Below are 21829 nucleotides of genomic sequence, written 5' to 3' on the forward strand. Positions count from 1 at the left end.
TTGGATGTGGTGACAGCCCAAGACAGGAAGGTGTGGAGGAGACTCATAACAAACAGTGACCCAACTTAAGTGGGAGAAGCTGTAGAAGAAGAAGAAGATAGAAGAAAAACTAAACAATTATAAACAAAAATGGAATGAACATGTAAACTGAATGGCCAACACCCGACATCCTAAACAAATACTAAAATATAAGTCAATTGAAAAGAGAAGGCAGGGTAGACCTCAAAAAAGGATATTCGATGGAATATGAGACCAGAACAGATCAATATGGTCTATATCCGTAATTAGTGTTATGATGACCATTATCACACCTCCATGGAGTTAGCAGACTCATCATGGGAGGTTCACTGAACTGGCAACATATTTATCATACTGAATCTTAAAATCTTTCCCTGAATTAATAACATATTCTGGTAATATGTTCCATTCAATGAAAATTTCGATGTAAAAAAAAAAAATCTACTTTCAGAGATCGTCTCCGGCTCTATCTCTCACCTTCTAATCTTTTTATAATTCCCTCTGGATTAATCCAATAAAATCCCCTTACTAGCTTAAAGGTCTCTATCATATCACCTCTTTTCCTCCTATTTATCAAACTCTGTAATCTGCATAGCCAACATTCCAGAGCCCTAATATTGTCTTAGTCACTCAAAAAGGGATGAAGAGATGTTGGAAAGGGTTCATCTTTTCAGGGACAAAAAAAAAAAAAAAAAAAAAAAAAAAAAAAAAAAAAAAAAATCGCGAGCCAAGAAATTGCTGATATTTGTAGATTCTTATAAAACAATCTTAAAAGTAATTCTGTTTCATAATAGTAATGAAAAGCATTTTGAGCTCTCATACAAGCCATATTTACTAAGAAGAATTTTTAAAAAATGTTTAAGTTGATGGCCAACACCCGATATCAATGATCAATGATCACTGGAATATTTGTGGTAATTTAAATTAACTGCATTAATGCTGAGTACGTATAGAGAATTTACAAAATATCTGCTCTTTTTTGTGCTTTTTAAACAGCAGGGCAAGGGCAGAAACATTATGCCAAGCAAATATGATTTCCTGAAAAACTTTTACACCAGGAAGACATAATAATCCACCAAAAATATGTCTGCCACCATAGCAAATTAAATTAGGTCTCATGAATTTTTTTGTTAAAGGAATAGTAAAAAAAGTGTAGGGAAAGATGAAAATTCCAAATACTCTTGCTAAAATAGAACATCTATAAATTATTCATCAGAAATAGTCTAAGTGTTTCTGTGTACTAATAATAAAGCATGCAGAAGATCTATTTTCTTCCTTCTTACTTGGAACTTTTGAAAATCTTGATACAGTCAGTGACGAGCAAGGTAAATGTTTCCACCCAGAATATATTACAATAAAGAAGTATTGATGATAAAAAAAAAAAGAGTTATGTTTATCATGGGGGGGGGAATAGTGGCAATGATATGGAGGTGAGATTGACTGCGAGTTAGCAGAAGATATGTGGGGAATTGAGAAAACTTAATGTTAATAAGGACTTGATGATATATCACCACATATTTAGAAGGAATGTGCCAGAGAGTTGACATCTGCTATGACATATTTGTTTAATATGAGTCTTACATTGGATCAAGTTCCAAAGGAGTGGAAGGAAGGCAAGATTGTACTATTTCATAAGGGAGAAGAGAGAATTCAAACATCAAATTATAGGCCAATCTGTCAGGTGTTGTGATTAAAGTGAGATGCTGGTAGGAACCAGTATTAAGATTTGGGATGATAAGAGTGGTATTCTCTTTGATGAACACGAATCTGGAAAAGAGTTTGAGAACAGGAACCAAACCTTGATGATTCAGTGGCAAGCCTTGAAGAAAACCCTGATTGATTCAGCCAGAGAGGCATGTGGGGAGGTAGTCTGCAAGGATAGAAAAATCAGAACTCCATGGTGGACACAGGAAGTTAAAGAAGCAGTGAAGGAAAAGAAGAAAGCATACCAAAAGTTCCTGGCAAATAAGTCAGCTTTTGCTCTTAGAAAATACAGAGACAAATGTAAGAAAGCAAAACACTGTGTAAAACTAGCTAAACAAAAGTCATGGGAGGACTTTAGCAAGAACATAGAAAATAAATATCAAGAAGGTGGTAAGATATTCTGGAGGTTGTTGAAGAAGCTTAGAAATGGAGGAAAAAGTGCTGTAAAAGGAGTTAGAGATGAAAAAGGTGACATGAAAATGGGAGAAAAAGATATCCTTGAAGTATAGAGTAATTACTTTGAAAAATTGCTAAATGAAGCAAGCAATGATAGCACAGTGGTAAAAAACACTCAACAGGCATACAGTCAGGAATACATATCCATACTTGAAATAGAAAAAGCCATCAAAGGCTTGAAATGTGGAAAGGCAGCAGGAGTAGATGATATTCGACCAGAAATGCTAAAGTATGGTGGTATAAGAGTCTTACAGTGGCTGCACTGCATAGTTCAGAAAGACTGGACAGAGGGACGAATTCCCGATGATTGGAGTAAAGCTCTCATAGTACCCATATATAAAAAGGGAAATAAAACTGAATGTAAGAATTACAGAGGTATTTCCCTACTGAGTGTTCCTGGCAAGATCTATGCAAGTATACTTGAGAAACGATTGAGAAGAATTGTGGAAAAAAAGCTGGGTGAAGAACAAGCTGGGTTCAGGCCAAATAGAGGCTGTCAGGCTCAGATCTTCACTTTACGACAAACAGTTGAGAAAGCATGGGAATATAACAAAGATCTGTATTTAAGTTTTGTAGATCTGGAAAAGGCATATGATAAGGTGCCAAGAGAGAAGCTATTCAATACGCTGCAGTTATATGGTGTCAGTGGGGCATTATATCAAGCAGTACTTAGTCTTTATTTGAGTTGTAAGTCAGCAGTTAGAATTGAAGTACAGGAAGATGGTTTAATGTTAAATCTGGTGTGAGACAAGTATGTACGTTATTCCCTCTGTTATTCATTATCTATATGGATCACATTATGAAGGAAAGTGGTATTAAAAATGATATCAGAATTGAAGATGTTAATGTCAGCTCTTTGCTTCATGCGGATGATGTTATACTTCTAAATAAATCCGCTACTAGTCTGCAAGATTCCCTGACTAAATTGAATAACTGTTGTAGTAGATATGGTATGAAGGTCAGCAATAAAAAGACAAAGACAATGAAAATAGGTAGAATCGTTGAAAATGTCAACTGTATTTTGAATGGGGAACAAGTAAAACATTTCAGCTACTTAGGCACAATTTTTGGTGAAGATGGCAAATTAAATATGGAAATAGACAACAGAATAAACAAAGCAGTTATGGTAGGAAGTCAATTGAATAAATTCATATGGAATAAGAGAGAAATTAGTCGGAACACTAAATTAGCTGTATACAAGACTGTGTTCAAACCAGTTTTAACTTATAGAGCTGGAGCTGGGCCAGAAGTAAAACACTTGACCAAAGACTAGAGACCACAGATATGAGAGTCCTGAGAAAGATTAGAGGCATGAACAGATGGCATCAATGGCAATATCATATTAAAAACGAGGATATTAGGAAAGAACTTGAGATTGTCAGCATCCAGGAATGCATTAGCAGAGCTAACCTCAGGTGGTATGGTCACTTAAACAGAATGGGAGAGGAAAGATTAGCAAAACAAGTGTTCTCTGCCAGATTGGCAGGAAAACGACCCAGAGGAAGACCAAGATATAGGTGGATTGATACGGTACAAAGTGCCTTAGACGATAGAAATATAAGATCTGATAATGTTGGAGTCTTGACAAGTAACAGACTGATTTGGAGGAAAATTGTAGATAGGAAGTTAGTAATGATGTAAATTTTTCATGTAGTACTATCATATCCTGTACATCCCTTGAGGGTACATGTCAGGAATTTGATGATGATGATGAATCTGGAAAATGAAGATCATGTTTTAGTAATCTGCTTATTAAAATAATGTGATAGCTGCATTGGATGTGAGAGATAAATACACAGTAATATATATATACTTAGACTTTGTAGAGGGTTTTGATCGATTACCACAGAAGTTGATAGTCAAACTACAGCAGATGGGGCTGGATATTAGACTAGTGTATTGGATTGCAGATTAGCAAGTTATATAAGGGGAGCAATATTCCAGAAGAGGAAAGTCACTAGTAGCATGCCTCAAAGCTCTATTTCAGGGCCACTGCTGTTTAACCTGTATTACTGATAGTGGGGAAGACTTGAATGGGGATATTCAGTTGTTTGCAGAATAGTACTTAAAATTTGCAAGAACTATGAGGAGTAGAGCAGATGTGGCCTTACAAAAATACTTAAAAAACTGAGTGAATGGACATGAGAGTGGTAATGCAAGTTCAATATTGCAAAATCTAAAAAACAACGATTGCCAAAACTGTGAAGACAACACAAAGACTTCTGGGAATGATGTGGAGGGCACTGACTTGTAGGATTCTAGTTTCACTGCATAAAGTTCTGATAATGCCACATATGGATTACTGTGCACAGATTTAGTCACCTGGTTTTCAAAAGGATTAAGAGATGTTGGAAAGGGTCCAGAGATGACTGACCAGAAAGAGTTTCTGATCTCTGGGATGTTGAATACAATGCAATTTGCAGCCTAGTGGATAAGAGAAAGAGGAGTGATATGACAGGGACATAAAAGTTGATAAGGAGTTGTTATAGAATAAATATCGAAGAGGGTTTTCATAAAATAGTGGGAAATCAGGGGAGAACAAGATGTCATCCATGAAAGCCGTATAACGAGGATGTGAGAAGGGGATTGAGAAGCAGGTTTCCTGCATGAAGAGTTATTATTATTATTCAGGCCTCCATGGAGTCAAAAGACTCATCGTGGGAGGTCCTTCCTAGAAAACAAAGACTATCCTACCACTCATTTATCGTTCATGCTCTCACTACTATCAGGCAATGCATTCCATGGTTGAACCACCCTCCATGCAAAGAAACCACTCCTCACTCTCTTTCTCACAGCTTCCTTTCGTAACTTCCAGGGATGACCCGTTGTCTTCGCTCCTTCCTCCTGTTCCACCAAGCAAAAGAACTCCCCAGTGTCAACTCTGTAACTATCTCTTAAAAGTTTAAAAGTCTCAATCATATCACCTCTCCTTCTTCTATCTAGAAGAATTAGATAGAATGCGACGTGAAACTCTGCAGTCCACATTCTCTCAATCCTCATAACTAACATTGTACTGTCCTGAAACCATCTTTGTTATCTGCTTCTGTACCCTTTCCACAGTTAATTTATACCTTTCAAATCCTGGGGACCAAATTTGAGAACAATAGTCCAAGTGTGGTCTGATCAGGGCTTTATACAATGGAATGACAACCCTTATCTCTGCAGGTTAGCATCCTTCTCAGTATTGCAGCAATCCTCTGGGTTACCTTCACTACCTTTGCAACATGTTCCCTGAATTTTAGATTTCTATCAATCATCACCCCAGATTTCTTGTCCCCTCCCCACTTCCTCCATTACAGCTCCTCCAATAACGTATGCAGCCTCCTATCGATGTACTCCAAACATCAAGACTTGACATTTTGCTGCATTAAACTGATATCCCCCATTCATTTGCCCATCTCTCCAGTTTATTCAAATCCTCCTGCAGGGCTGCCACATCTGCACTATTAATAATAACCCTTCCTAGCTTCACATCATCTGCAAACAACCATTTGCAAATGATCATTGATATAAGCAAACAAACATTATTGATATAAAGGTTAAACAGTATGGGTCCCTGTACTGAGCCCTGTGAGATCCCACTTGTAACCTTCTGCCTCTTTGTCCCACCATACACAACTTTCTGATACTATCAGATAGCCAATTCTGAGTTCAGTTGACTGACCTGACATTTTCTGGCTATCATGTTATTCATTATTAATGCTCTTCTACTCAGCTCGTCATTATCATACCTGGGCAACACACACACACACACACACACACCTTCTCTCTCTCTCTGAGTTTTCTTCTGTACAACCTCAAGCATGCATCTCAGATCTCTTGCCACATGATTTACATTGCCTCTCAAGTCATCTGTGCCCATCATTACAATCATCTCATCCACCTTTCACCTCGCTTAATTGCCATAGCCACACTTTATGTTGTTCCTGCAGACAAACACTCTTCTGGCATCCTATCTTACACACCATGGATCATCGAGCCTCCATACATCACACCTCTTACCACTCTGTTCCTCGAATGCTCACCTGCATCCCTCACTCTCTCTCTCCTCTAACACTTTCTGTGTTTCCCTACTTACCTGCCATCCTGATATCTCTCTATCCCTGGTTCAAGCACTCCCTCATATTCTTCTCATTCCCTGTCTTGGACTGTTTATTATTCTCTCCTCTTCTATCATTCCCATAACACTCTCTCTCTCTCTCACTCACTCGTACTCTGATTCACCTTGCATTCATCACTTCCATTCACTTAATCTCATCTTTCACACTTCTCAAGACATTCCACCTCCTCTTTCAGCTCATCTATCTTTTTCTGCAAGCTACCCACTCTTGCTCGCCATTCGTTCTCCCAATTAAGACCATATCTGAAAACTGCACAAGCTGTGAATGATTGGAATGTATTGACTGAGAGTGTGATGTCTGCAGAGAATTTGAATGTGTTTAATGCAGGGAATGATGAGCTGTGTATAACAAAGGGAACTCCTAGATTAGTGTTTGACTCCATGGGGTCCTAGGATAATAACCATACCAGAAAAAATGAAATGAGGAGACTGCTGTTGGTTTCTTCATATGGTGGCACATAAAGCATAAAGGTGCTTACAAGACCAAACATAAGACTTATGAGCACTTTTAAATTTGTCTGCATGCGCACGCACACACACGCGTATATAAATAACATTTTATTTATTTTCTTACCGATTATAAATATTGAACTAAATGTATTAAACTCAATGGCTGTTTTATTCATGCCATAAAGTATATTTATTCCTCCTAAATGACCATTTTTTTTTCTAATTGTTATCACTTTTTTTTATTTAGTAAAGCTCATGTTTTGGCATACTTATAACAAAAAATTCTAATGGATGTTAAAAAAAAAAAGTTCAATTTTGAAATTTTATTTCTTAAAATACATAGACTTCATTGTTTCTACTCAGAAATCACCATTCATTCTAATTCCAAGACACAGACACATATTTATGCAGGCTTGTTAATACATATTCTATAAATCTCTACTATTTATTTATGAAAAAGGATATTATGTGAAAAATCAAAGAATAAATAAAGCGAAAAACAAACGATCAAAACGACAACAAAAAAACAAAAACGAACTAATTACTTTTCTAGAAAGATCCTCAAATATGTTGCAACCATCTGTATTTAAGATAGCCATAGCCTGAGCAAAGTGATGCCTCTGTAAAAAATAAATAAATAAATATCTTCATTTACTTTATAAAGTACTGTTACATGAATAGAATAATGCAACATTTAGTGATGAAGATGGATATATGTGGAGCCTCAACTGAGATTTATAATTTTATAAATCTCAGTTGAGGCTGAAAATAATTATATAAGGAAATAATAAAGAGATTAACAATCTGCTTATTTTGAATATACCTAAAGATGGCCTAAACTGCTTTCAAACCTCATTTGAAACTGGTTTCCATTCTCAGCTCTCCTAAAGATCCGCTCCTCTCTCTCTGTTCCAAGTGTTTACAAGGTTTATTCTTCTTGCAACTTATCATATTATAGCCAAATTGGGAGAGCACAAGAAATACATCTTGTATCACCACAATTATGGTCAGTCAGGTCTAACTGATCAGGCCCTGGATATCTTGCACATTATCAGATGGGGAAAAAAAAATCTCTCTAGTCTGCTTCATCAAACTTGAAAGACTTTTTTTTTTAGAATCAGCAGCAGATGTAAAAAAAAAAAAACGCAGCCTAATCTAAATAAATACGGTTGTGTTAAACTTCTCAAGATTTGGGAAACTAATTCTTAGGCCTCCTGCCCAACAGCACCTATAGAGAGCACCTTTCAAAGGACTTTAGGCTTAAAATAGTCTAATTTCTTTCACCATATCTTCAACAATATTGTATTCTTGATGTCGTCTCCATGACAAGCAAAATATTGGAATGATTAAACATGTTATTTAATTATTTCTCTGAGACTGAGTAACTCGCATTCAGTTAAGCCCTCATAATGATTCTTGTGGCTTCATTGATGGCATTCAAATCCAGCTCTTTATAGCTAAAGAGCATTCTCGATAACGACTGAGTTGCAATGGTGGTGGTGGGCTCTAATAACTTATGTTTAATATTGAAATAGAGCTGTGATGATGGCTTGGGTGTTATGCAGTATTAGGCAGAAAACAAAGTCAAAGTTGATGGTGGTTCATGTATTCCTTTTCATCTTTTGTTTCATATAAAACGATCCCGACTCATTGAAAAAATGAGACCACAGTTTGTTTATGAAACTAGTAGCATTACACTTCAAGAAATGAAACATGTGAAATTAAATAAACTCACTCAATGTTTTCAGTAAAGATTAATGAACAAAGAACAATTAATCAGACATCACCTTCTTTTTACCATGAAAGACAGAATCATTTGTCATGCCATGTGTTCCAGAGCATCTATTCAAAAATGTTATCTTTTTGAATCCACATCAAAGGATTTTTAATAAAGCAGAAACTATGCTGTTGAAATGAGTCAGTGTTTTAGGTTTATCATATCTACCATTGCATTCTAGAATTTTCTTTTCTTTTCCAAATGTCTGTAGTTTATGTAACATAAGTTAAAATGGAAAATAGTAAGCCCAAGAACATTTTGACAGAAATTGAAGTTGCTGGTTAATCATCCTAGGAATGGTTATGAAAGCTCCATGATGGAAATGCAACTGGTCAGTTTTTCTGAAAATGTGAAACATTTCTGTACAGTAACAAGAATAAATCAAGATCTCATAATACATTTAAAGTCATTCTTTAAATACATTCGAGTTGATGTGAATTGTATTGTATGCCAACAATGGTTTATGAATAATTTTAATTTTTAGTTCACAAAATATTAATTCATAGCCTGAAGTTGTATAATTTGCAATTTTGCCTGCTGGACAACTTTTAGAAGATATAATAAAGATTATTTTTTCATAAATTTTATATACACCCTCTGTCCAAAAAGAAACCGAACTTTTCGAAAATAGAAGAAACTAGTGGCATCACTTGTTGTATCTTTTTGTTGTTGAAAGCAGCAACCATCATTAGTGTTGTGTCAACTGTTTATGACATTTGTTTCACTAGAAGCCGAGTTATAGTGCCAAGAGTGACAGTGTGTTTTGACAAACGGTCAGAAAATGAGTTTCAATCAGGTTAAACTTGGTGAGGGGGCGCTAGTGGGCCAAGTACAGCGGACGTGTTTTGAAGAGCTCCTGATTCAGATAAGTTTTTACTAGGAATAATTAAGTATATATGCGTAATTGTTTGAGTAAGAGTGGCTGTAAACGTTGTACGCTACCGGTATTATTAGTGTGGGTTTTTTTTTCTTGTCTAAACTAAATTACGAAATCGTTATTATTAGACCTAGTAACCGGCAGAGAGAAAAAAAAAAAAAAAAAAAAAAATGGCGGCGGCATTGTCATTCCATGATTTGAATGTAGATTTCAGTCGTTTCGTTAAGTGTGAGGTCTGTTATATGTATTCCTTCGATTACATAAATGATTTGTGGATGTTTAGTGCGGATGGAAGAAGGGTGTGTGCGAAGTGTGACCTGAACGAAGAACTAATGAATGCGAATATGAAATTGATGACAGAAAGTGCTAGTACTGATTGTGTCGCGATTGCACGTTTGAAAGAAATGGATGGTGAGCAAGAGAAGCGAAAAAATGTTAAAAAATCAGGAAAAAAGAAAAAGAGCGATTTGACAACCGTAACGGATGTTAAAAGGGACGAAAGTGAGGTGGAAAGAAACGAAATTGAGAGAACGAATGAAAGTAGAACGTGCGTAATGCAGAAATCGCAAGTAAAAAAAATCGAAAGAATAAATGATGGCGAAAGTTCGACGCATGTTGTACTGAAACAAAGAAAGATGAATGACAGTAAAAGTGAGAAGAATGATAGCGAAAGTTGGACGCATGTTAGTCCGAAAGTACGGAAACAAAGAAGGATAAATGAGAGTGAAAGTGAGAAGAATGATAGTGAAAGTTGGACATATGTTGGACCGAAAGTACGGAAACAAAGAAGGATGAATGAGAGGGAATGTGAGAAGAGGGGGTCGAGAGTTAGAAAGTTAGAAAGATTTAATGATAGAGAGAATGTGTCGCGAGGTTCGGAAAGTGAATTAGATTGGATGAGGCAAGAAATGAAATGGATGCGGAATGAAATTAAGAGAATTCAGGTCAAAACTATTAAAATAAATCATGATGGCATGAAAGAGTTAACGAAAGATGAGCGAGTGGCGTTGTATGGCGACTCCATTATTAAAGGTGTGCTAGAGGATAAAATGCACAAGGTATGTTTTCCAGGCGGTAAAATAAGTAGAGTGATTGAGGCATTGGATATGAGGCGGGAGCGAGCAAAAGAGTTAATTGTATTAATTGGTACAAATGATTTGAGAGAGAACAAAGAGCATGTCAAAATGAATGTCAAGAGACTGCTTGGAAAGATAAAAGAGAATAGTGTGACAGGAAGGGTGGTCAGTGTGTTGCCTAGGTATGATTGTGGTGAAATGAGGCGGAGAGCAAGGATTATGAATGGTATTCTGGCTGAAATGTGTGAGGAGATGGGTGTACAGTTTGTTAATGTGTGGAATGAGTTTGAGGGACGAAGTGAGCTGTATGGGAGCGATGGACTGCATTTGAGTGGTTATGGTGTGAGTCGCTTGGAGAGACTGCTGCTGGAAGGTAGAGAAGTGAATAGAGAAAATGAATCAGATCGAGAGGGGAGTGATGTGGAAGAGCAGGAGAGTAAGACAGGAGAGATTGAAGAAGTGGAAATGAATGGAGAGGTGAGTGGTATGAGTATAGAAAATGAGAGAATGGGTGTGCAAGAGGAGCAGGGAAACGGGGAGGCCCAGGGTGGACAGGGATACACAGCGTGAGAAAGGTGGATGCTCCAAGAGGAGGTGAGAGCATGTGTAGGCAGGAAAGTAATGGGATGACCAGGGATCAAGAGGAAACAGATGTTGTTGCAAAGGGTTCTAAAATGAAGAAGCAGAAAGAGAAATGGCCCCAGTCCAGCATGGAGAGAGCACATCGAGTGAATGGTATCAGTGGAACTAGCTGTAGATCCAGAAATGAGTTGTTGTGTTTGTATACCAATGCTAGAAGCATAAGAAACAAGGCGGATGAAATGGTTGCACTAATTGTGTCTGTGTACCCTGAGATTGTTGGAATAAGTGAGACATGGTTAGATGAGGACGACATCCTGACAGGAATAGAGATGGAAAGGTATGATGTGTTTCGTGAGGATAGAAGGGATAAAAAGGGAGGGGGAGTGCTATTGATGATAGAGAAAGAGTTATGTCCATACAAGGTAGAGATGCAAGAGGGAAATAGGGCCAGTGGTTTTGAGGCAGTATGGTGTGAGATAGAGGTGAATAGAATCAAATACTTGGTGGGATGTTGTTATAGACCTGGTAATGTGGATGGTGGTGATAGTGAAATGTATAGTCAAATAAGCCAAGCAAATAAGAAAAGGGTGATCATTATGGGTGATTTTAATTATGGCAATATAGACTGGATTGAAGAGATAGCGACTGGAAGTAAAGAAAATGAGTTTCTTGAGTTTTTGAGGGATAAATACCTCAGACAGTATGTGACAGAGGGCACACGAGGATTAAGGGTCTTGGATTTGGTCATCTCATCGGAGGATGTAATTATAAATGAGGTGTCAAATCATCCACCAATTGGTGAAAGTGACCATGAGGTGATTACCTGGGTGTTTGCCAGCAGTGCAAGGACCCCTGTGAAAAAAGGGTATATGTGGAACTACAAGGGGGGTGATTATGAAGAGCTCAGGAGACAGCTTGCAGATGTAGCATGGAATGAGGAGTTAGCTGGAAAAGAGATCAATGCAGCTTGGGGGATTTTCAAAAACTATTTAGTAGATGCAATGTCTAAATGTATACCACGGGTGAGAAGGTTAAATAAGGTAGGTGTGAGATGGATGAATAAAGAGATTAAGCATGCAATACAGAAAAAAAAGGCATTGTGGAGACAGCATAAGAGAAGTGGAAGTAACCAATTTCATGAGGTCTACAAAGACCAGGCAAGGAGGGTGACTTGGTTGGTGAGAGTAGCTAAAGAGAGGTATGAACAGCAGTTAGCTAATGAAGCTAAAAAGAATCCTAGGGAGTTCTTTCGATATGTAGCCAGCAAAAGAAAGAATGATTATGGAAGGATGACATTGATTGGAGGAAATGGTATAAAGACAGCTGTTGCAGAATGTGTTGTGGAGATACTTAATGAGCAATTCATAAAGATCTTTCAATCTTGTGAATGTGACTTCATGGAGAGATTAAGAGCAGTTGATGATGGGGAGGAGAGACTGACTGTAAGTGAGCAAGAGGTGTTTGGGGAGTTGAGTAAACTAGATGTAAATAAGGCTGTGGGACTTGATAATATATCACCACATATTCTGAAGGAGTGTGCCAGAGAGTTGACACCTGCCTTGACATATTTTTTTAATACGAGTCTTGCACTTGGTCAAGTTCCTAAAGAGTGGAAGGAGGGCAAGATTGTGCCACTTCATAAAGGAGGTGATCGAACTCAAGCATCAAACTATAGGCCTATCTGTGTGTCAGGTGTTGTGGTTAAGTTGTTGGAGAGGCTTGTGAGAGCTAGGATCCAGAGTTGGGTTGACAACAATGGTATAATCTTTGATGGACAGCATGGATTTGCTAAAGGGAGGTCATGTTTTAGTAATCTACTTACTTATTACAATAAAGTGACTGCTTCCTTGGACAGAGGAGAAGGATACACAGTAATCTACTTGGATTTCGCAAAGGCTTTTGATAGAGTACCTCATGATAAGTTGACAGTCAAACTAGAGCAGATGGGGTTAGATATTAGATTAGTGCATTGGATTGGAGACTGGCTATCTGATAGGTATCAACAAGTTGTGTATGGGGGTGCAATATCCAGGAAAAGGAAAGTCACTAGTGGAGTGCCTCAGGGGTCTGTTTTAGGGCCATTACTATTTAACTTATATATTAATGATATTGGTGAAGATTTGGATGGAGATATTCAGTTGTTTGCAGATGATGCAAAGTTGGGACGAACCATAAAGAGTAGTGAAGTTGTTGTGGCCTTGCAAGAAGACTTGAATAAATTGAGTGATTGGGCAAGCAAATGGGGATGTGAGTTCAATGTTGCAAAATGTAAAGTTTTAAAATTTGGAAAACAAAGATGGGATGCAGAATTTATGCTTGGTGAGAATATATTGTTGGAAGTAGAGGAAATAAGAGATCTGGGGGTGATAGTGGATAAGGATCTAAAATTTAGGGGACACATCGCCAAAATTGTGAAGACAACACAAAGACTTCTGGGAATGATGCGGAGGACACTGACATGTAGAAGTAGGGAGATACTTGTTCCAATGTATAAGGCTTTGATTAGGCCACACTTGGACTATTGTGCCCAGATTTGGTCACCGGGTTTTCAGAAGGATGAAGAGATGTTGGAAAGGGTCCAAAGGCGACTGACTAAGGTAGTTTCTGACCTCTGGAATGTTGAGTATGAGGAAAGATTGAAAAGATGTAATTTGCAGAGTCTCGTGGAGAGAAGGAAGAGGGGAGATATGATAGAGACCTACAAGTTGGTAAGGGGTTGTTATAGGATCAATGGTGGAGAAGTTCTACAGAGAATAGTGGGAGATCAGGGGAGAACCAGAGGTCATCCCTGGAAACTGTATAAGGAGGGTGTGAGTAAGGGAGTGAGAGGCAGGTTTTTTTCGTGCAGAGTTGTGAGTGATTGGAATGCCTTGCCTGAGAGTGTGGTGTCTGCAAGTAGTTTGAATGTGTTTAAGACACGGTATGATGAGATGTGTGTGTAAGATAAAAGGACCTCCTAGATGAGTCTTTGACTCCATGAGGTCTTGTTTAATAATAATAATAATAATAATAAAAGTTTTACAGAAACGCATCAAATGCTTCAAAAAGCATATGGTGATGAACGCTTATTCCATACTAAGTGGTTTAAGCGATTTCAAAGTGGTCGTGAGATGCTTGAGGACGACAAAAAGCCATGCCCATCCAAAAACTGGATGGCACGGCTTTTCATCCCGAAGTAAATATTCAAAAAGTGCGTGGTTTCATCAAAGAAAACCCGAAATCATCCGTGAGACTGATTGAAGATGAATCGGGGATTCCAAAATCAACTGTGCACAACATTTTGACCGAGAGTTTTGGCCTTCGTAAATTGAATTCGCAATTTGGTCCCCACAAGTTGACCGACGACCAAAAAATGTATCAAACCGAACACTACAAGGACTACATAAAACCCTCATAAGGACTCAAACTTCAATGAAACAATCATTACTGGTGATGAAACATAGTGTTTTGAGTATGAGCCTGAAACAAAGCACCAGAGTGCTGAGTGGAAACCACCAGAAGAGGGGCATCTGAAAAAAAGTTGCTTGGAGAAGTCAAAAGTAAAGAGAATGCTGATTTGTTTCTACGATTCCAAGGGCATTATCCATAAAGAATTCGTTCCTCCTGGCCAAATGGTCAATGGTGAGTTTTATCTCGAAGTTTTGAAGTGATCGATAATGAGAATTGTCGCGTATGGCATGAATATCGTGACGACCGAGTGTTCGTCAAAACACACTGTCACTCTTCGCACTATAACTCAGCTTCTAATGAAACAAATGTCATAAACAGTTGACACAACAATAATGAAGGTTGCCGCTTTCGACAACAAAAAGATACAACAGGTGGCACCATTAGTTTCTTCTATTTTCGAAAAGTTCAGTTTCTTTTTGGACAGAGGATGTATTACTGTTCTTTATTTTAAAGGTATTCAAATGAAAAAATTCCAATTGCTGAATAATTTTAAATTCTCATTCTAAAGTTCTGAGTGATAATCACCTGAGGACAATTAATAGTTCTTCATTTACACCATTAACATCTCTTAGAAGATTGTAAGTACTGTTTATATATATATGTAGAAAGTTTTTTACCTTGCGTATAATATATGTTAAAGATACCAATCTATTTTAAACCTGGTTTAACTCCATTTCCCAAGTAAGGAAACAGAAAAATAAGTCAAGTTTGCACCTGCATGTATTGCAAGTCTAGGTGACCAGTAAAGTAGTACAGGTCTAGGCAACTCGTGGTAAAAATGGAATAAGCTCTGGTCACTATTCTTAATATTTACCCTTAATGCAAAGTCCATCTCCTTGAGGAGATGTATGATGCTCTGCATTAAAGGCAAGGGGCACTACCCAGACCGGTTTCGACCTTTATTGAGGTCTCATCAGTAGGAGCCAGGCTTAGAAATACCAAGGTTAAGTAATACACAGCTTATAAGTATTTCACCAAAACAAGTTACCATAAGGTAACTTGTTTTGGTAAAATACTTACAGGATATTTTTGACCTAAATAACTGTATATTTTTGGAACACCAACATCTTGGTATTTCGCTTTTTGAAAGGAATCATTTTGGAAATCAATAAGTTCCATTTGAATACAAATAGGAGCTTTTTTGAAATTAAAGGAAAAAGGATCTGTAAAAAGTGAAAAAACTTCTTGCTACTGAAAATCGCCTATCAAATTCTTCTTTTATCTTTTCTAGTTTGGGACAATATGAGAAAAGGTAAAACTTTGATTCTTATTGTTCAACTGTTCACACATAAGAAAGTAATTTAAAATATTCTCTTTTAAATGATTTTGAAACAAAACTAACTTACATCTAAAACTTGCCAGTGCATGTGTGTTATTAACTGATCTTAACCCTGAAGTTTGACATTTAAATCATTCAAATGTCCTGTAATATCAACTAAGAATGCTAGATCTTGTACCCATGTCTGATCATTAAGAAATGCAACATCATGATTTTTCATTTCTAGGAACAATTTGATCTCCTTTAAACGTAAAAAAATAGTTTTTTAGAACCTTATGACAAGATAAACAACGAATCTCTGTGTAATAAGGTAGCCCTTCAAATTCACTCTCCAAGTCATCTTTTAGAAATTGTGCAAACTGGCAGTGATTGAGGCCTCTGGATCGGATGAAGTTCACATTATATTATAGCAGGTCATTGGATCCACATTGGAACTATAAATGTCGTATGAAAACGAATAAATCGATACCGTATTTGCTCGAATATAACTCGCGCATTTTCCCCCCAAAATTAAAGCTAAAAAATCATGGTGCGAGATATATGTGGGGATTTTTAGAAACTAAAGTTTTCAGAAAAAAAACTGAAAATGGGGATGACTTACCAAGAATCTCCTCTTCGCTATACCTCTGGCCTCAAGTGCGGTTTCCTTGTGTACATTGTCATCTTCTTTCCCATTATTCCAAGTAAAAATTACAAGTAATTTACAAGATTTTAGATACCTAATGAACACTCTTCACGAATGTCTGAGAAGTGAAAGCAGAACGTGAAATAGACAGCAATGGTAGGCCAATAGAAATAGAACAGCTATGAAGACGTGGATATGATTGTTGGAAAAGATCGCGTTACCAAAACACAAAGTCAAGCTGACATTTTTGAACTGAAACGCTAATTCTCTTCAACTAAATTCCATATTATCTGAAGTTGTTATAACAAGTTTCAATCTATGTCTTAGTTTTAACACGTTTATGAATTTTATTGCAGTTTTGTGTTTGAGTTAGTAGGGTACTCACACACATCTAACTAAAAACAATAGATTTTAGTAAGATACTGTGTTTGCTGGTGAAACATGGTTTTGCTTAAGTCTAAGCAGCATGGTTAATGTGTGTGTGGGGGGGGGGAGACATGTGATTCATTAGTTAGTGCCGTTTTTATACCAGTTGTCTCTAATCGCACTAAAGAAATATATTACACATGTTGAGAAATATATTACACAGACAGCAAATGTCTCTGTACTTTATTCAGTAGTACAATAAAACTACTCGTTTTTCTTGCATCTGCAGTATAATGGCAGTTGGGGAAGGCGTGTTGTTTACCACTGGGAGTGAGTTATCGTCCCGACGTGAAAGTGATTAAACTTTATTTTCGTGTGCAGTGTACAGTACATGCAAAACTTTTTAATTTCTTTTTTCATAAAGTAAAATCAGGGTACAGGAGTGTGAGTCATATGTGAGGAAGAGTTATATTCGAGTAAATACAGTATTTCTGTTTCATTATAAAAAGCAACCATCCTTTTTTTAAAATCTTTCCTTTAGGCGTCGGGGACTGCACGAAATTACTTTGGGGGCCGCACGCAGCCCACCAGTTTGACACCCTTGGATTAAACCAAGCATAAAATTTCTTGGTATCTTTAATTTATAGCATTACCAAATAGAAAAACTTTCAACAACTATCTCTAATCCAGAGTATTTTAATAATAAGTATGACACCATTTGGCAACTTGCATACGAAAATATGACTTCTGCATTACTTCAACATTACTTTATGATGAAGTAATGCAGAAGTCATCAACAGATTAAGTCTGCTATAATGGTTGCAACCCTCCAGAAACCTGTTCCCGAGCCTGATCGTTTGCCTGAGGACATTATGGACCTGATCAGAGAGAAGAGCAGAGCTAGGAAGAGATTTCATAACACTCGCGCACCTCAGGATAAGACAATGCTTAACAGATTGAATGGAGCAGTAAGAGATGCACTTAAAACACATAGAAACGAAGTTTGGGATAAAAAGTTAGCCTCTATCTCACCTATTGGTCACTATCTGGGGCCTACTGAGAAACATCAAAAATAAAAACAGATCCCTCCCCCCTATAATCTCAAACCAGGGCCTAGTCCACACAGATGCAGATAAGGCAGAAGCCATACTTAAAAATCTTGAGGATCAGTGCAAACCTTCTTATAACAACATTGATTTCAATCATCTGTACAAAATCCACAGACAGGTTAGGCATGCACTAAACCTCCCGGATACCAGTGCTGATCATATTGCACCCGCATCACCTGTTGAATTATATGATATTATTAAAAAACTTAAGAACAATAAAGCTCCTAGACCAGACAGCATCTCAAACAGGGTGATCAAGCTGCTGCCTCGAAAAGCTATAGTGCATCTGACCAGTATAATAAATGCAATCTTAAGACTTCACTATTTTCCTTCCACCTGGAAAATCGCTCATGTGATTCCTATACATAAGCCAGGCAAAGACCCACACTTACCGCAGAATTATCATCCAATCAGTCTCATCTCCAATCTGGGTAAGGTTGCAGAGAAGGTCATCCTCTCACGACTCCAAACCTCAGTAAATGACCTAAACATCCTCCCTAAGGAACAGTTTGGTTTTCGACAACACCATAGTACTACCCAGCAAATCCACAGAATTGTGGAATATATCACCACCAGCTACAACTGGCACCAGTGTACAGGAGCTGTATTCCTAGACCTATCTAAAGCATTTGACAAAATCTGGCATTTTGGACTCCTGCACAAACTTATCTCAGCCGGTATCTCACTAAAAATGGTTCATCTAATCCGTTCATATCTTCAGAATAGATCAATGCAAGTTAAAATTAATGGTTCTACATCGTCCCAGTGCCATATCTTTGCTGGAGTGCTGCAGGGATCTCTACTGGCTCCATTGCTGTTTTCTGTATACATGTCAGACATCCCACACAATCCGATGACTTCCATTTTAGCACTGTATGCGGACGATACGGCAATACTAACCAGATCTCTCAGACCCCCACTTCGTTACCAGAAAGCTTCAAGAAAATCTTCTACAGCTGGAGGGTTGGTTCTCCAAGTGGAGATTGGAAGTCAACCCCCTGAAAAGCTCAGCGGTTCTTTTCTCAAAAAGGCCAATGTCTCCTGCAGGAGATGTGTTACTATTCAATACTAAAATTCCCTGGCAGAAAGAAACAAATTACCTGGGTGTGATTCTCGACAAAAAGCTATCTTTCAACCAACATATCAAGTCTGCATGTGCAAAAGCATCTAAAGCCATAGCTCAGATCTACCCGCTAATTAATAGAAATAGCAAACTCAGCAACAGAATCAAATTGCAGCTATACCAGATGACGATTCGTCCTATAATCACCTATGCCTCTCCAGCCTGGAGCCACACCTCTAATACTAACATTATTAAGATACAGCGAGTGCAGAACAAGTGCTTGAGAATGATTTTGAACACCCCGTGGTATGTTAGAAACAGCCAACTCCACAGAGACACAAATACTCCCTATATTCTCTCTTATCTACAGTCCTTAGCTTCCAAATTTTTTCTAAAGATGTCCACACATCCCAACAATTTGGTTCAACAAGCTGTAGCATACGAGCCAACGGACATATTCAAATATATTAGACCAAAAACTATATTAGCCTCCTATAGCGATACATAATCTCCATGCCCATTCAGGGCGAGCAAACTACTCGTAAATTTTACCCTCACTGTAATCCACGACAGATAGTGGGGAATATGAAAAGCATTTTGCTTCACCCTTAAAGAATAAATGTCAATTGTCAATTACTTTATGAGATTATTAGTCCTTTTTTAGGACTTCCAGGGTAACAAATGGCAATGCTGTAGCCAATGAAGTTTTAACTGAGGCTCAGCTATTGCCGTTACCCAGCCATGACTAGAGCTATTAGTTCAATTACTTTATGAAAGAAGTCATGACTTCTGCTTTTGATTTTTCATATGATTTTGACCTCAATAAAGGTCAAAACCGGTTGGAAGCTTGGGTGATGAATACCAATGCTGTAGCCCATGAAGTTTTAACTGAGGCTTGGCTGTTGCTATTACCCCACAGATGAAATATGAGAGGCTCTGCTCAGTTGTGGGGTGAGCCTGCCATGGGATAGAGCCAGCACTGAAAGTTCTCAGTGGCAGGGTGAGCCTGTTGTTGAGGGGAATAACGCTGAGTTTTTGATCCTGTGGTTCGCTCACTGTTGGGTGATCCGAGAGATTTCATCAGTTTCTTGGAGAAGTAACCCCGCACTTAAACAGGGAAACTGGTCTGGGTAGTGATCCTTCCCATAATGCTTAGCATTATACATACCCATACGGATATGTGCTTTGCATTATGGGATACTAAGACAAGTGATGTGAATTATAAACATCTATATACGAGTTGCCCCAGTCCTGAAAATAGTTCAAATACAAACTTTTTTATCTACACTTGGATAAAGGATTAAACCAAGTATGGTTCACAGACAATTCATCGCGGGAAAATTTATCGCTGGGTAAAATTCATCAAGAGGAAAAATTTGCTGAAAGCGTTATTCGTTAAAAAAATGGAAGTCAGTTTGGTTCAACAAGTGTTATGTAGAGGTGTGTGATATTTAATAGCAAATTGTATCTGAGAGACACTGTGAACTCCGATGTCAGTATAGTATTGGTTTAGTTTTTTTTAATTGGTTGTTGAAAATGGCTGGAAAAATATATCGACATAATCCATCAGATGTTGAAGCGATTCAACCAATGTTACTAGAGTCCGATGATGAGAATGACAGAGTTGAATGCGAAAGTGATATTTGATAGTCAATTGTATCAGAGATACCACAAACTCCGATGTCAGTATAGTATTGGTTTTGTTGTTGTTTTTTATTTGTTGTTTTTTTTTTCAATAATTTCTAGATTGTAAGTGAAAATAAATAAACCATTACATATTATATTTGTAGTGTTTTTTTTTTTTTTTTTTAAGTTTTATTGCATTTCAGCACATACTAGTAATGAATGTATCTCTTGGATACATGCAACCTAAGCTGCAATTTTTTCGACCGTGACCTCCACATGATTATCTTGCCAACCGTTCAGGACGTATATATACATCTAGCAAATCCTGGATACAAGTCAGATCACCTGTTGAAAAAACATGGATATCAAGTGCATTTGACTGTCACATCCATTAGAAGGTGTGATAATTCTTCATGCTGACGAGAACACTTAACCAGATCACCTTGCATACAGAGCTACGTTCGGTTACTATTGCCAGAAATGCAATTGCTTGCTGTTTGCTCGGTAACTGGAATCTAAATTATATTACCTACAAGTTTCTCAGCTCTTGGCTTTATGAGGATGATGTTATACTTCTAAATAAATCTACTACAAGTCTACAAGATTCCCTGACAAAATTGAATAACTGTTGTAATAGATATGGTATGTAGGTCAATATTAAAAAGACAAAGACAATGAAAATAGGCAGAAATCTTGAAAATATCAACTGAATTGTGAATGGAGAACTTATAGAACAAGTAAAACATTTCAGCTACTTAGGCATGATTTGCTACTTGTTTTATCATATAATTATAGTTTTTAATGCCAGTGCAAATAAGAGATCCTTTCATATTTCTTCACTTAAGATTGTATCACTCTGGAGAACAATGCCACTATCATTTTATTTTTTTTTTTTTAAATATGGTGCTCTTTCTCCCTCACCATCCTATCCCAGTTCTGTGACAATTAATATTCCATATACATAGCCTATAGTAAGAAAGAATATGAATAACTTTATACGTAAATTTTTTTTAAAAAAATTTTTTCCACATATATCCGTGATGAATTTTAGTGCGATTAATTTTCCCCACAATTAAATTTCCAGTGATGAATAGTCTTCACGATGAATTGTCGGCGATCAATTTTCCTCGCGATGAATTGTCGGCGATCAATTTTCCTCGCGATGAATTGTCGGCGATCAATTTTCCCGAGATGAATTGTCGGCGATCAATTTTCCCGAGATGAATTGTCGGCGATCAATTTTCCCGAGAT

General features: G+C 37.4%; 1 protein-coding gene across 1 annotated transcript in view; it reads right to left on the minus strand.

Moving 5' to 3' along the window:
• LOC150106633 (cGMP-dependent 3',5'-cyclic phosphodiesterase-like) overlaps nucleotides 1-21829 on the minus strand; it is a 302619-nt gene that overhangs the window by 91092 nt on the left and 189698 nt on the right. Inside the window, exon 18 of the mRNA XM_090393446.1 lies at nucleotides 7294-7368. Within this exon, the coding sequence (XP_090249572.1) occupies nucleotides 7294-7368 (75 nt within the window). The remainder of the gene's footprint in view (nucleotides 1-7293; nucleotides 7369-21829) is intronic.

Source organism: Typopeltis vanoorti, chromosome 5, assembly GCF_054136105.1.
Source record: "Typopeltis vanoorti isolate ZY-2024b chromosome 5, IOZ_Tvanoo_1.0, whole genome shotgun sequence".
NCBI lineage: Eukaryota > Metazoa > Arthropoda > Arachnida > Uropygi > Thelyphonidae > Typopeltis > Typopeltis vanoorti.